This window comes from Hetaerina americana, unplaced genomic scaffold (genome assembly GCF_022747635.1).
Source record: "Hetaerina americana unplaced genomic scaffold, ioHetAmer1.1.p SCAF_6, whole genome shotgun sequence".
In the NCBI taxonomy this organism is placed as follows: Eukaryota; Metazoa; Arthropoda; class Insecta; order Odonata; family Calopterygidae; genus Hetaerina; species Hetaerina americana.
The window spans coordinates 89,499,215-89,514,296 of NW_027287205.1; the positions used below are offsets into that span (position 1 = coordinate 89,499,215).

The 15,082-nt window shown below is 39.3% G+C and overlaps 1 protein-coding gene across 1 annotated transcript in view; it reads right to left on the reverse strand.

Moving 5' to 3' along the window:
• Positions 1 to 5,056: 5,056 nt before the first annotated feature.
• Positions 5,057 to 15,082, reverse strand: part of GEFmeso (Guanine nucleotide exchange factor in mesoderm) — a 101,096-nt gene continuing 91,070 nt past the window's right edge. The window contains exons 11-13 of the mRNA XM_071594269.1: positions 13,461 to 13,639; positions 10,979 to 11,110; positions 5,057 to 8,396 (exon numbers count right to left, since the gene is read on the reverse strand). Coding sequence (XP_071450370.1) covers positions 5,679 to 8,396; positions 10,979 to 11,110; positions 13,461 to 13,639 — 3,029 coding nt within the window. The 3' untranslated portion in view covers positions 5,057 to 5,678. The remainder of the gene's footprint in view (positions 8,397 to 10,978; positions 11,111 to 13,460; positions 13,640 to 15,082) is intronic.

The window sequence follows — 15,082 nt, forward strand, 5'->3', positions numbered from 1 at the left end:
AATGAATGGAGAATCCCTAAGATCCAGTCTTTTGAGAACTAATCCAGCACAAAAATGATCTGTAGCAACTTGCACAGCTGATCAACCCTTTAATTATGAAACAATGCACAACATCATGAGCAAAACTGCACATATTCCACACCAAGCAGCACTTGCTGTTACTTTGTGGAATCATGTGACTGCAGACATATTTCAGGACCTCTCATGTTCTACAGATTGCAAAAAAAACTCAGTGGAAGTCGGCATCCAATGCTTTAAAAGCAATTGTCTTGGCTCTCAAATGCAAAATTTGCTTCCAAGATCAGATGAGTGGAAATATGTTTCAAAGCAATTTTATATCTTTTATCAACGCCCGCATTTCATCAATAATCTCATTCCGACAATGGACTGTAGCAATGAAGAACTTTCATGCGGCTGCGGCAATGAAACTGCTGCTAGAAATCAAAAATCCTAAATATAAGGTGGTCTTATTCATAGATTACGAAGCATCATTTGATTCCTTATGGTGGCCCCATTGCATAAACCAATTCAAAAGTTATAAAATTCAGGGACCAATTGTAAAATGAATTAAACATTATTTCTTGAATAGAACAGCCAAAATACAACCAGATAACTTGGAAGCTGAAAAGAACATCACAAAAGGGGCCCCACAGGGGTCACTGCCGATGGACAGCCTATGCCAATGACGTTGTGATCTTAATGCCTGCGAATTCCAGGAGAGAAATAGAAAACATTGCAAAGGAATGTTGCCATATGGTGGAGTCATGGAGTGTGAAACTGAAATTCAACATTTCTGTTAATTAGACCAAATCAGTCGTGTTTGGGAAAAAAATGTTACGAAACCCAACTAGAAAAATCTATGGTCAAAACATCAAAAGAACCTCCGCATTCAGATATCTGGGCATTGAATTTGATGACAGACTTTACATTCTAAGAACATGCAAATTACGCAGAAGGCAAGGTCAAGAAAATATTTAACAACTTGCAAAGGCCGTGGAGAAACAGATTTGGCATCACCACAAATAGCCTAAGAGCTATATGCAATGGAGCCACCATTCCAATATTGGCATACAACTGCGAGGTTTGGGGAGAGAGGCTAAATTACAGCAGAAACTGGAGTAGGCCCAAAGATCTTGCCTAATTGCAATATCCGGGAGCTACAATATGGTCTATAATGAAGCTGCACAAATAATTACTAGGCTACAGCCGATAATATTCTCAATAGAGGAAAGAAGAATCAAGTCACTGATGAAGCAGATGGAAGAGGCTACTCTGGGAGATGTAACTTTGTCTCCAACTGAGAAATGAAAGGAAGGTTATGAGAGTGTATTTCCTAGATAAATGGGAATGAGAAACATTAGAAAAGGGGAAAACGACCAGGCAATTCCTACCTAGCATGAAGGAAAGAATGAAGATCAACTTTAAAATTTACAAAGGTATCATGTGAATTTTAACAGGAAGTGGGGAGTTTAGATCATACCTCAAGAAAATAGGGAAAAACAAGAAGGGGACGTATGAATGCATGATGGAGGAGGACACGGCAATACACAGAGTCCTTTATTGCCCAATTAATGCCGAGGAAACACGCAAATTTGAAGCTATCCTTGGATATTTGCATAACGTCCAACAAATTGGGAAATATCTGCACGAGGAACTGATTAAGAACATGTTGGATAGATTTATCAACAAAAGATAAAAAGGGAACTGGGAGAATGGCGGAAAGTAAGGGTATTTGACTCACATTTTGTATTTTGTAAATTATTAACTAAATTGTATTGGGAGTTTAAAAATAAGGTACCCTAAAAAATTGAAACAATAAATTGCCCGATTCTAATTGAACAGGCCAAATTTATATTATCAATGGACTGCATATAAACAGGTTTCTTCTCTGTACAAACCAATTAATGCCATCACCTGCTTCCTTATCCATGGATTTCCATTTATATTTCAATTACCAAAACATGAATGTGGTATGAATCGCATCATATTCTACTGCTCATTGGTGAGTGGCTGATATGTACAATAGCCTTCCACAAAATGCAGGAAAAATAGCACCGGACTTCATAATCCAGCAAGATGCTGGATTTTGTCACTGGTCACCAGAGCAGCATCCTTAGAATTTGAGCACACACAGCAGCCATGCATGCAAGGAGTCTACCACAGAAAAATTAAACATGCGCAATTCCAATTAGAGCAGAAAGTGATTCCACTTTTGCATCAGTACTCACTAAGGTCAGTAGGGAGTGACTAGAGAAGTGAGAGAGTAATTGAACTGATTGACTGAGTAACCTCAGAGCTTGTATTAGACAAAGTAGAGCTTGAGTGCATGGCAGAGGACTTTACCTTGGGCAACAAGGAGAAATATGATACCAAAAATGGTTGGCTAAAAACTTCACAAGAAAAGTACTGGTAGGTTGCTGTGATGTATCAAACTCACCAATAAATGCCCATACATCATGATCACCACAAAACACAAATTTTGGATGGATTAAGTAACAGAGTCATCCGTACATTGAGAATCATGAAATTCTATAAATAAAGAGAATGATATGAATGAGGAGGATCACATTTGCCTCACCTAACTACAAAAATCAGCCTTCGGCTTGAATTCCCAAACCCCACTCTAGAGCCATGTAGTTTGAGACAAGTTCAAGTAATCTAAGCTATGTAAATAAAATGAACTATCATATTTCCCAGCCCATAAGACACACCATGATTTTTCTGGTCAGAATTCACAAAAAATTCTTGGATCATTAGAAAAGATCAAATTATTTTTATGCTAACACTTCATACGGAGACAATTGAATTGTTACATTAAAAAATTAGCAGCTGCACAGAGTAATGTTTATTCATCATATAATCCTGGAAATTTGTCATCACTGGGTCAAAAATGCCTTTCAAACAGCCTTGTTTTGTAACATAACTTATGAATTCAAGTTTATATGCAATATTTCATGATTATCTTCTCTCTTAAGATCCCACAAAATGTTATCATCATTTCAACTTTTTATGCGATCTTTAGTTCTTCCTATTATTTTGACATTATCGAAATCTGTATTAAAAGCAACCATTTTCTATACCTTTACAAAACCATCATACAAATTAAGGTTGACTCTGTAGCACCTATAGACTCTGAGTTTATCGGGCACCCACATACAAAGGTAGTTAGAAAGGCTCTTGGAATCACCACCTGATGCCAGTGCTAGCACAACAAGTTTCCTACATAGTAGTAGGTAATCCTTAATGGGTAAACATGTAACACATCAGCTGTGGTCCGGATGCCTCTCTGCTGTCGTTCCCGTGTAGTGATTTGTGAAGATGGAAAAAATTGAGATTCTAGCAGTGATTAAATACTTTGTAAAGAAAGGTATGAAAGCAAAGGAAATTCGTCGAAATGTCGAGTTTCAGAACACTCTGAGGGACTCTGCTCCTTCAACTTTTATTGTTGCCATGGGGACAAAGAAGTTTAAGTTTGGTTGGGACAGCCTAGGTTATCATCCGTGTGTTGATTGGCCAAAATGTGCCGCTACCCAAGAAATTATTGCATAAGTGCGTAAAATAATCATGAAGGATTGCTGACTGAAAGTACGAGAGATCATTGAATCTGTAGGGATGCCATATGAATGCACATACAAAATATTAACAGTGGGCAAATTGAGTAGTTTCAGGTGTGATGTGGTGGAATTCAAACATAATTAAGAAAAGATAGCAACAATTTTCCACTGGATAATTTTGATAGCACGACTCAGTTTCGATGTTTTACATCATCTTCAGGTGACAAATTAATAATGGAATTGGATGAGAAAACTATCCGCTAAATGAGTGTCGTGACTCTTGACACAGGATCACAAATGTATAATAAGGGAAATTTCTGAACAATGATACATTATCTTTGATCTGTTTTAAGAGCAATGATTAAGATTTTCTGTGTCAGTTTGTGACCACAGATGAAACTTGTGTCAACCACTATACTCCAAAGAAAAAACAGCAGTCAAAGCAGAGGAAACATACTGATTCATGACCACCAAAGAAAGGGAAGACAATAGAGCCAGCTGGAACGTTGATGGCTTCAGTTTTATGGGATGCGCAAGGGATTCCACTGATAAATTATCCTCCAACTGGTCAAACAATTACTGGACAATACTATCCCAACCTCCTGGAACAATTATAGCAAAAGATATACAGAAAAGGCCGGGTTTAGCAAGGAAGAAAGTCCTCTTTCATTAAGGCAATACACGCCCACACACAAGTGCCATTACTATTACAAAAATAAATGAACTAAGACACCAAATGTTGCCAAACCTGCCTTTTTTGCCTTAATTGGCTCCATCAAATTTCCATCTCTTCCCCAAGCTCAAAGTTTTCCTCGTTGGATTAAGATTCTCTTCAAACAAAGAACTAACAGCCGAAGTAGATGGGTATTTTGCAGGCCCGAAGGAAACTAATTTTTGAGATGCGATCAAGACATTGGAACATCACTGGACCAAGGGTATTAGTGCACAGGGAGACTTCATTGAAAAATAAAAAAGTTTCCCTGAGTTAAGCCGTTTTTGTTCTATTCCCTTCTGAGAACATTTCTAATTATCCTTGCATGTATGCATTTTCAGATGGGCAACATTCCTGTTAGCCCAAGGCATATTAAGTTTTGTGGTAGCACCACAGTTGAGATGTAACTAAATACATGACAGTGTATACATTTATGATTTATTTAAGAATTTTTTTAGGGAATACTTTCATGGAAATACGAAAAATCTTTTGCTTACTATTGACTCAAAAGTGATATTATTAACATTTATAATAACGGCAAACATTTTCTATACCTGATGCAGGCAAAAATACTTAATAAGAAGTATTATTTCTGGAGATTCGGGTTGCAACTTATCTGATGAAGCCATACCCTTAATAACCCTGCCTATAAGAAACAGGCTGATTTTAGAGCACACTTTGGAGCCAAAAAGTGCATCTTGTTTGTAGTTTGGGAAATATGGTACATCTAAAGTGGTCAAGGAAATGAATAAATATTCCAACTAACACCATGCAATTTCATTATCTTCATTTTCTCTAAACAGCTACAGCTGCAGTATTGCACGGAAGTATCCATAGAAAATTTCACAAATAGTACAGAACAACAACATACAGTGGATACAAAAATTTATAAATGCTTTTTGATAAACTGTGATTTATCATGGGCCAATGGTAATTTTTGCCAGATTTTTGGAAGCTTTTGATTAAATTAATACCTACCTCTCATAATTACACTCGGTAAATAATTCAACATCAAGACTTATGATGGAATCAGACAAAACAAGATATGAATATAAATCAAAGAGATTTCAACAAGAGCAAATATGTTAAATCTAGCAAAATACCATAATTCTATTTATTACATTTGTACAAAAGAGGCTAGCACACAAATTTTTATCATGATAAATACTGAAAATAGTATCAAAGGCACATTCTTTTATACTCTTGAGAGCTATAAATTACATGGTTCATCTTCAATGTCAATCACAATGTACAAGACTTCTCAATCAAATTGACAAAACACGACTTGGCACTTTCCTGCAATGAGAAAAATGCAAGTGACTAGCACTCCAGGCATTCCCCACAGTCAGGAGTGAGAAGAAAGGGCAAATTAAATGCGAGAGAACACTTATCCAGTCTCTCGCAAGTGACACTCAGTCCCCTTGGAGTTTCCCTATCACATGCCGAACCCAGCCCTTGGGTGTGGCCCCACCCTCTGTACCCTCCAAGGTGATATCTTCCCTGACCCTCTGCCCTGCCCCTTCACACCTAACCACGGTGATGCTGTCCCCAGACATGTCAAGGCTGCTCCTCCACATTTCCAGTTCCTGCCTCCTCTCACGGACTGACTTCACCCCCTGCAGCTGGAGTGGCAACAGCGAGGGCCCCTGGGGAGTGACTTGGGGAGCAGAGGGGTGGGGTAGCCCAGCTAAGGCCATGCTGCATGCGGTGGGTTTGGCAGGCACAGGAGGTGGGATCCTGGGGCGAAGGGAAGAGGTGACCCTCGATGGGGGTGGCTCCAAGAGGGTCACTTTGGATGGGTCACCACTTGCCCTGCCGATCATCACTTCCACCTCTTCGTGGTCACTGAAAATTGCACTGTCCCGAAAGGCATCACCCACAATAGTGCAGCCCATGCTTGGGTCCGAGAGGAATGACTCAATGGCCTCAAAGGACTTCTCATAGTAGCTGTCTCCTGAACCACCTCCATAGTCATCCTCCTCATCTTCCTCAGCGCTCATGACAGTGCTGCAGGTACCTGTTTGTTCTGACTGCACTGAACTAGAGTCTTGTGGGCAGCTGAGAGTCTTATTGTCTGAATCACTGGAGGAAGTGCAAGCGGATGAAGTCGCTGACAAGAGTGAGTCAGGCCTTGAGGAAATGTCTTCTTTGATATCCACGACCTTCTCCCCAACTCCATGAATGTGTGGTGTCGCGTAGTCTGGTACCTCACCGCCATGAGCAATGCGAGCCCCAAGACTGGAACTGCCCTGCTTGTGGTATGTCACGGGAGGAGTCGAGCTCTTTGATGGGCTGGATCGATTCAATGTTTGATTCAGGTTGTCCTGGGAGATGAACTGGTCAGAAGAATGGCAGTCAGAATCTCTTCCACCTCTCGGACTCTCTGGAGGATCATGATCAAGGTTGACACTGCTCGTACCACCAACCAAGTTCATTGTCATGATGCTCCGTATCCTTTCCTTGAGGCTGCGACTGTAGTGGCGTGCCAGTGAGTACACCAACCAGCTGCCCCCTCTCCCAGCTTCCGGCTCAGAGTCCCCTCCACTTGGAAGACCCCCAGAAAGGCGACTCCCGTAGATGTGGTTGGAGTCGAGGGAGTTGGGACATGAGCTGCCAATTCTCCTCTGGCCTCCATGGTGACCTTCCTCTCCATCCTCCTCATCTTCCGTAGTGACTGAGGATGCACTGATGCGGAGGTTGGCCAGTCTACTGCTGACACTGGAAATTACGTGTTTCAGGGTGGCCCGGGACATGCTCGGTCGGTAGATCCTGTAATCTGGGTGCACATGGATGTGGGAAGCTGTGCTGGAGTCCTCCTCTTCCTCCTCGTCTTCCTCTTCCTCTGGCCGGGAGCCTATCAGTGGGGACAGAGGAAACCTTGGGGGGAGGAATGATGACCCGCCTCCTCTGCGTCCTGTCTCTGCCATGTATTGCTCAATGTCCTCAAAGTCAATCTCATCTGCTCGACCAGGAGACTCGGACGCTATTGTGAAGGGTCGCTCCATCCTGAATGTGCTCGAGGGGCATCCCTCATCATTGATGCCATTGATGGCTGGGGACAGTGGGGAGGCACTTTCAAGGGCACCATGTCGGTGGGAAGGCTGCCCAGGGGATGGCTGACCTAGCTGGAAGCCTCTTGGGAGGGAGCCTGACTTGAGGCTGGGGGTGGCCAGGTGACTCTCCTGCTGTTTCAGCCACACAGCAGGCAAAGTGGGGATGCATGCCTCCAGGCAGGAAGGAGAGGACCACAGAGAAGGCTCACCTTTACTGTGCTGGGAGTCCATTGGGGTTACTGCTCCCTTGTATTCCTTCTTGGCCTGCCTTACACTCTCCCAAACATTCTGCAGGTTATCATAATTCCCCATATGCCCATTGTTTGACCTAGGCAAGTTACTGGAATCAATGTTGAAGAGGTGTTCCAAACAATTTTCATTTTCTTGCACACAACTGGCAGTTTTTCCATTGCTTAAAGTGAGAGACATATAATCCTCTGCAATGATTTGACTAGGCTCCTCCCCTTCTATATCCCTGTGGTGTGATATGGACGACAGCCTTTGCTCTTGCCTCAGGGCATGCATGTGTGCTTGCCTTTGTGCTCGGAACATGTTGGCTGCTGAAGGCAATCTTGGTGTGAGTCCCTCCCCTCGGGGTAGCAAAGCCTCTGGTGACCCATGATCACCATGGGACTCCCCACAACTATCTTTCTCAGCTCTAGGATGATGCCTGCTTCGACTGGGACTTCCACTTTGGATCCTTCTGTGCTGCCTCATTAGCATCTTCTGGAACTGGTGGCTCTGCATCACCAGCTGCCCGACAATTTCCTCCAGGGACTCCTGCCTGCACTCTTCATTGCCAGAGTGTTCCCCTTTGCTACAGTCACTCTGCCTGCTTGGCTGATTGTACTCCAAATAATTAATTTTCTTCATCAACTGGTCATCCTGGCCATCTCCCTCACACATTTTCTCATTTTGGCTGATGGAGATCTCATCTTTTCTGGGTTCATCAATCAGAGAATCAGTGCTCCTCTCAATGAAGTCAGGTGAAACATAAATTGACAGATGACCAATGGATGTGCTTGATTTTGGTGAGTAGCTAGGCTCAGACTTCCTTCTCCAGCTGCCAAAACGATCCTAAAAAGGAATGACACACAATTGGAGATATTAGCATGTATTGACACCAAAGGCATGTCGTCATGTGTTACTTTCAATTATTCAGTATTTTTAACCAATGCAATGGCAAAATTTACGCTTGGATGATTTACATTTAAAAATAAAAGCATTCCGTGACTGAATTATGAGCAGAAAAACCATTCGGTTCCATCCCCATGAACATTTAGATCCATAATAAGAAATTCGAGGACTTTTCTCCAATTATAATATCCATCCATTACCATCCCACAAACCTAATGAAAATAGATTAGTTTATATTGCAGGATGAGCATGAGAAGGTGGTGGCAGGCATATGGTTTCTGGGAGCCTGCTCGGACCCAGAGCTAAACCTTTCCCACTGGGGAGCACACCCTTTTCCTTCCCATTGACCTCCGCCCCTACAGATCAACCCAATGAACCTCTTTATCCTGCCCCCATCCTTCCCATGCCCTAGCTGTCCTGCACCATAAACCCTAGCCTCAGCTTTCTTCCCTCCGTTGAGAAAGGTGGTTGTGCCACCAAAATATTGAAAAACCAAATATGTGAGCGTATCTTGAATTTGTGTTTCTTGAGTTTTGTATGCCATAACCATAGTTTTAACTGACTTTATATTCACTTCCAAGAATATTTTTCATAATTATTGACTCATCATCACCCAGCGCACCATTTCTGTGTTTTCTTCAGTCAACATGCTGAGTCTTTGCTTCCCGTCAGTGCAGTGAGTTGCAATCACTGTTTTTGTATCCCTGCCCTCACCACTCTTCCATTATTTCATCTTACTTATCCCCTTACTAAGTGGATCGTTCAATTGGTCCTTAGAAAAACAGAAAACATTTTTTGGGTAGACTCTTTTTTTCAACAATCTCCTTAAAGCTTGATACGATTTTCCCAGTGTTTCTCCTCATTTTTTAGTAAAATCCAACCAGTAGGATTTCGGAAGGTCCTCAAAATAGGGATCTGTGTTGGTGATGACCTCCTATTTTACATGAATAGTTTTCCACCACCCCATTTTTCAAGTTTGGAAAAAAGCCACTGGGGGCCATATCCAGTGAATACGCTAGATTTTGTAATAGTTGAAAATTTAATGCCATAATTTTCACAATCCAAACCATGCAGGGCCCACACATGCATTGTGTCCATGGAAGAGAATTTTTTTGTTTGTTTCCTATTATTTTGTTTGTGGCTTTCACTCAATTGTGAAACCTCATAATACAAGTATAATCGGTTCCGCAATCTTTCTCGTAAAGAGAAACAACTTTTTCGCAAATATAAATTCTTGTAAAATATGATAATGCATTTCATGCCAAAATATGTACAAGCTTTTTGAAGTTACCCTTTCTAACTGTTCTTTGCTGCCTTTGATTCAGAGCGAACTGCTTCACCATGCCTCACAATGCTGTATATGATGGTTCTCCTCATTAACTTCTTCAAGCATTCATGGCTCTCCTTAAATACTTGATTGGCTGTTAATGATTCTGACATCTTATTAATAAGATTGTTGAAAATCACTCTTTCCTCATCTCAAAAATTACATTGAAATTGATTGCTCTTCATTTATCCATATGAGAAGCAATCTTTCAACATCATTGATAAAACATAACCGTTGTTTAGATACTGTTTTCACTCTATTTGAAGGATCTTTCTCTTGAGTCTTGTCTGTGTTCTTGAAGAAAAGGCCAATCATTGATGTCAACTGATTGCTTATGTGCGTACCATATCAGCCACGCTCATACCTTGTTCCCTATTTTCAATGATTTAACTTTTCATTTCTGTTATTTTTATTCTCTTATGGCTTTCTTCTAACATATATTCCTTTAGATCAATTTTCAAAATATGCACACAATATTAGCAAACTTTGCAAATAATAAAAAAATAATATGTTTGAACACAAGTTTGGAAAAATGTGCAATCACTAGCGATGCTAAGATATTAGCAGAACAAGTGCTGGAGACAAACTGCAGTAGCCAGCTTGCAATGTATCCGGGAATTCCCCTCTCCCTGTCACTCGTTATGCGAAAAGTCACTCACTATTCAAGCCATTTTTGGAAACAATACTTTTTCTCATTATGTCAATAACTTGCTATTTGAGGTGGTCATTAGGTGAAGTTCCACTGTGTTCGTTTTCCACCTCAGTTTATTATTTAACTGCATATATGCCCTTCTACCTATCTCCGTTTTTACATTTTTCATATCCTTCTCGTCTACTTTTTTAATCATCTAGTCCATAATCCATGGTTCCTTGACCCATAAGATAAACTGGGCAAAATTGAATGAAAAAGGAGAGGCAGGAGGCAATACTAGAGAACACACAAGATACATTACTCTACAATATTTGATACAACTGAATGACATATACATATGGAAGGACAACAAAATAACAAGACATACACTGAAGAATGCAACTTATCTGTATACAAAAAAGGGGTTAAAATACACAAAAAAGGTTAAATAGAGCACATTTTCAGTAAACACAACAAGCACACATTCCAGATTTAATAGCCAGACCAACATCAGAGTTACAAGTAAATACAAGCAGCTGCAAGTAACTGGAGCATTAGCCTCACCTTGACTTTCTCAACGGTGCTTGGCAGTGTCTCCTGGTGCTCACGGTTGGTGCCAACACAACTATAACTTCCACTGCGATCTTGACTAACACTCTGTGCCCTGCGTCCACGCCTGTGAACAGCTGGTGAATGCTTTTGGGAAATAAAAGGATACTTTAATATCAACCACATTCATAATTGATTTTCCATAATTTTCAGGCATTATAAAAGCAACAATATCATTAAAATTCTGCAGAACATGACATGGCTTAAAATTAAATTGGAATTAAACATACAAAAACTAAGAATACACATTTGCATTTGCAACAGATGCCCATACATTTTCCTCACTATTTAGGTCCAATTTTATACTGATATATCGTATAAAATTACTGTGATCTTCCTTACATTCAAAGCTAATAAATGGCATGGGAATTACTCATGAAGTTAGAAAATCACTCATGGAGTGAAGGGTAAATTACAGATTAAATCTATTGTATAAATTGAAAGCAGGGCTCTTCAGTGATGATATTAAAAATGTATTAATAGCCCCATCGAACTATCATAGGAGAGATCAAGTGCATAACATCTAGATATAAGATATCATTTTTCCCACCAACACTCAGGGATCAGAATAACTGTAAGGGATTAAGTATTTTCCTATTTTCATTCTAAGTAGCCAAGTATGTTGTGATTATCTCAAGTAACTATAGTCAATATCCTTCTTGTTACTAACAACTCCTCAAGTAAGCATATGGAAGTATATCTCTCCTAGATACCGTAGGACATGTACATGTGTGTACTGCAAACCCTAGTAGTGGCTTGAAGATGCTACACAACCTAGCAGAGGCTTGCAAGGTACCATATACTAAATAGAAATAAAACATGAAATTACAACATTTCCTTCTAAGAACTCGGGTGCAGCTTTTGACCTTATGATTCCAATATATTCCATATATTCAATTTTCTATCCTGAAATAAAAATTATTTTTTCAGTTGAACTATTATTAATGGAAATAGTTGGAGAAACTACTGGTGTTCCTGGTCCCCCACAGATACCGGCCATAATAACATTGTAAGTTATCAATTTTGTTTTTATTATTTCCATTTTATACACATTCCGATATAAAAATTAAAATTACTTTTGCAGTTGAAGGCATGATGAAAGATAATAGAGCAACTAGCGGTTCTGGGACTGGAGATGACTCCCTAATTGTGTAAGTTTCCATTTTTTACAAATATACATCCTATACTCGTACTTCATTTCTTATTTATTATTTTCTCATTTTAGAATGGCAATATCAAAAATTGACTGTTGGCTTTTTGGTCAGTTGGCAGCTTATTTCTTACTAGAATTTATTTCATGCCAAATTTCTACGGCTTGAATAAAGGTATGATGGACTTCAATAGGGTTGAATCTAATAACCTGTTTTCACCATTTCAAAATGGCTTTCAAAAATAGAAGTCTACAGCTACTGTCATTTATCAATAAAATTGAGTGGATACTGGCTGCTCTAGATCAAAACTGTGAAATGATTGGAATGTGCTTTGACTTTGCCAGGGCATTTCATAATGTGTAACAACATTAAATTAAACATACTTCACACCTTAATCTCCCAATTCACCAGCAAAAATCATCTACTTTCCAAAGCCAAATGGCAACCCTGAAGGCCTTTTCACCACAGATATTTCCATTCCTCGACCACGCATCCCTCAACTACTCTTCTATCCTGCCCAAAATATGTGAAATGGACATGTAACGCCAACCAATTGTTTCTCCCTGAGAGAGGGAACGTGGGCCTTTGTTGACCAACTGGTGCTGCTGGTGCTTTCCTGAACTCAACCTCTCTCCCTCAGAAGAGCCCAAACCATCATGGTAACAATAGTGCTTCCCTTCACTCGCCTCCCTCGACATAATCTCGACACATCTCCATCCAAACACCCCCCAATATCCCAAGCACTGAAGCATCTCTTCTGAAATCCCCCTCACCCCAATCCTAACCGACTAGTCCCCTCCTCCTTCCATTGCATCCACGTCGAAGGAGGTGCGATGGCTAGTATCCAGCCCTTCACACACACACACCTCCAACTTCGCCTCTTCTTTGCTCTCTCGCTCTTTCCTATCACCCCAGTGGAACCTCTCTTCTGGACGAGGGACATTGAGGATGAATGTCTTCCCTAGCTACACTGCCCTGATTCCCTCAAAATATTTATTTCCTCCTTCAATTCTTTCCCAATCACCTAAAATCAGTCTAAAATTAAAATTTTTCTCACACTATTACTTGCTTATTATTATTTATCTAATTATTCATTTATTTTATCTGATCTATTTATGATTTAGGTACTATGTTCATTGATATTATTTTTTACTTTCATATTTTGTTGAAATATGGGTGAAGGATATTAATCCTCTGCCTGTAAATAAAGGCATTATTATCAAGAGACCCCATTCATATTTAAAGTGAACACTATAATCAGTGCCAAGTATAAAACAGGCACCAACCTCCTTGGAACTCATTCCATCTGTCATGGCTGCACTGCTGTCTTTCCTGTTACTTCTACGAAGGCGATTACGCAGTAAAAGACCCGTCTCCGATTTTCTCCTCTCTTGCTTCCTCCTCTCCAGGTACTCTGGTGCGGAATGCTGTCTCTTTGGAGTACTCTTCTCAGCCATTATTTCAACTGCAAATGAAAATACCCCATTTCAATTAGCTTTAATGAAAAGATGCAGAATTGAGTCATATAAGAGTGCAAGAATGACAAGAAAGAGCGGATAAAAACCTGCTGTTTGGGAATTAAATGGCAACATAAAGGCGAGAAACAGCAAAAGATACTTTATATCTTTTGCTGTTTGAGAATTGTATTGTATTGCTTTTAAACTGATAAAGAGACGATAGAAAAAGTAAATCCCACAATGTCTGAGATTTTATTTATTGTTATTTGATCTTGTCATTTTACAATGTTAAAATATAAGACATGTCACATAAAAAACAAAAAATGTTAACATACATGTTTATAATAAAAAATAAATGGCTACAGCTTGTCAAACCTTGATGAAAAATAACCTTAGACCATAAAAACAACTCTTGATTAAAAAAGATTTCAAGCTAGTTTTAAACATTTCATGAGTTGCTATCTTTTATATCAGCTGGTAAATGATAATTAATTTTGATGCCAGCATAAAGGGGTCCTTTTCGAAACAAAGAAGTAGAATACTTTATTACATGCACCTCCCTTCTTTGACTTATGGCATAGCAATAGATACTCTCTTTTTTTTTTAAATGGATACATGTTTTCTCGAACATGGACACATGCATATACGCACACCAACATGTTACAGGTAAGATTTCAAGTGAGGTATAAAATGAGTTTCACATGATTTTCTTCTCTGAATTTCAGCCATATATCTAATAACTCTTTTTGGACATGATGAATATTTTCCTAGCACTCGTAGCAGAACCCCAAAAGATAATTCCATAACACATTAGAGATTGGAAATTACCGAAGTAGGCTGTTTTTAAAACTGCTTGATCTACAGTAATTGCTACGTTTATTAGGGCCTTGGATATTATGATAAGTTTACTGTACTATATAAATGCCTAATACATTCATTCCAGTTTAAGCTTTTGTCAAATATTAAATCTAAACAGTAGATACAACTAACTTTCTTCAGACTATTGTCTTTCATATAAAGATCATCTTAGGGGTTTCTTTTTTTTAATTGCATATAGTTTTTCAAAATTTATAGTAATTTTATTTTTTATGAACCAGCTAGGTGTTAGGAAAAGTGCTAGGAAAATATTAGTATTATAATCCAGTAAGTTAGTAAGTGCTAGGAAAATATTAGCATTATACTCCAGCATTGGGTTGCTCTTGCTACTTAGTATTAAATTGTGTCATCTTCAAAAGGAATTGTTTCATCACTGTTTACATAGGTTATTAAATCATTTATATAAATAAAGAACAGTATCCGACCTAGTATACTTCCTTGTGGCACAAAGAAGTGTACAGATTCTGTAGTGGATTCCTTGTGACACAAAGAAGTGTACTGATTCTGTAGTGGATAAGTAACTGCTTCATATATTGCTAGAAAAGCTAACTATAATGTTGCAGTAGGTACCAATA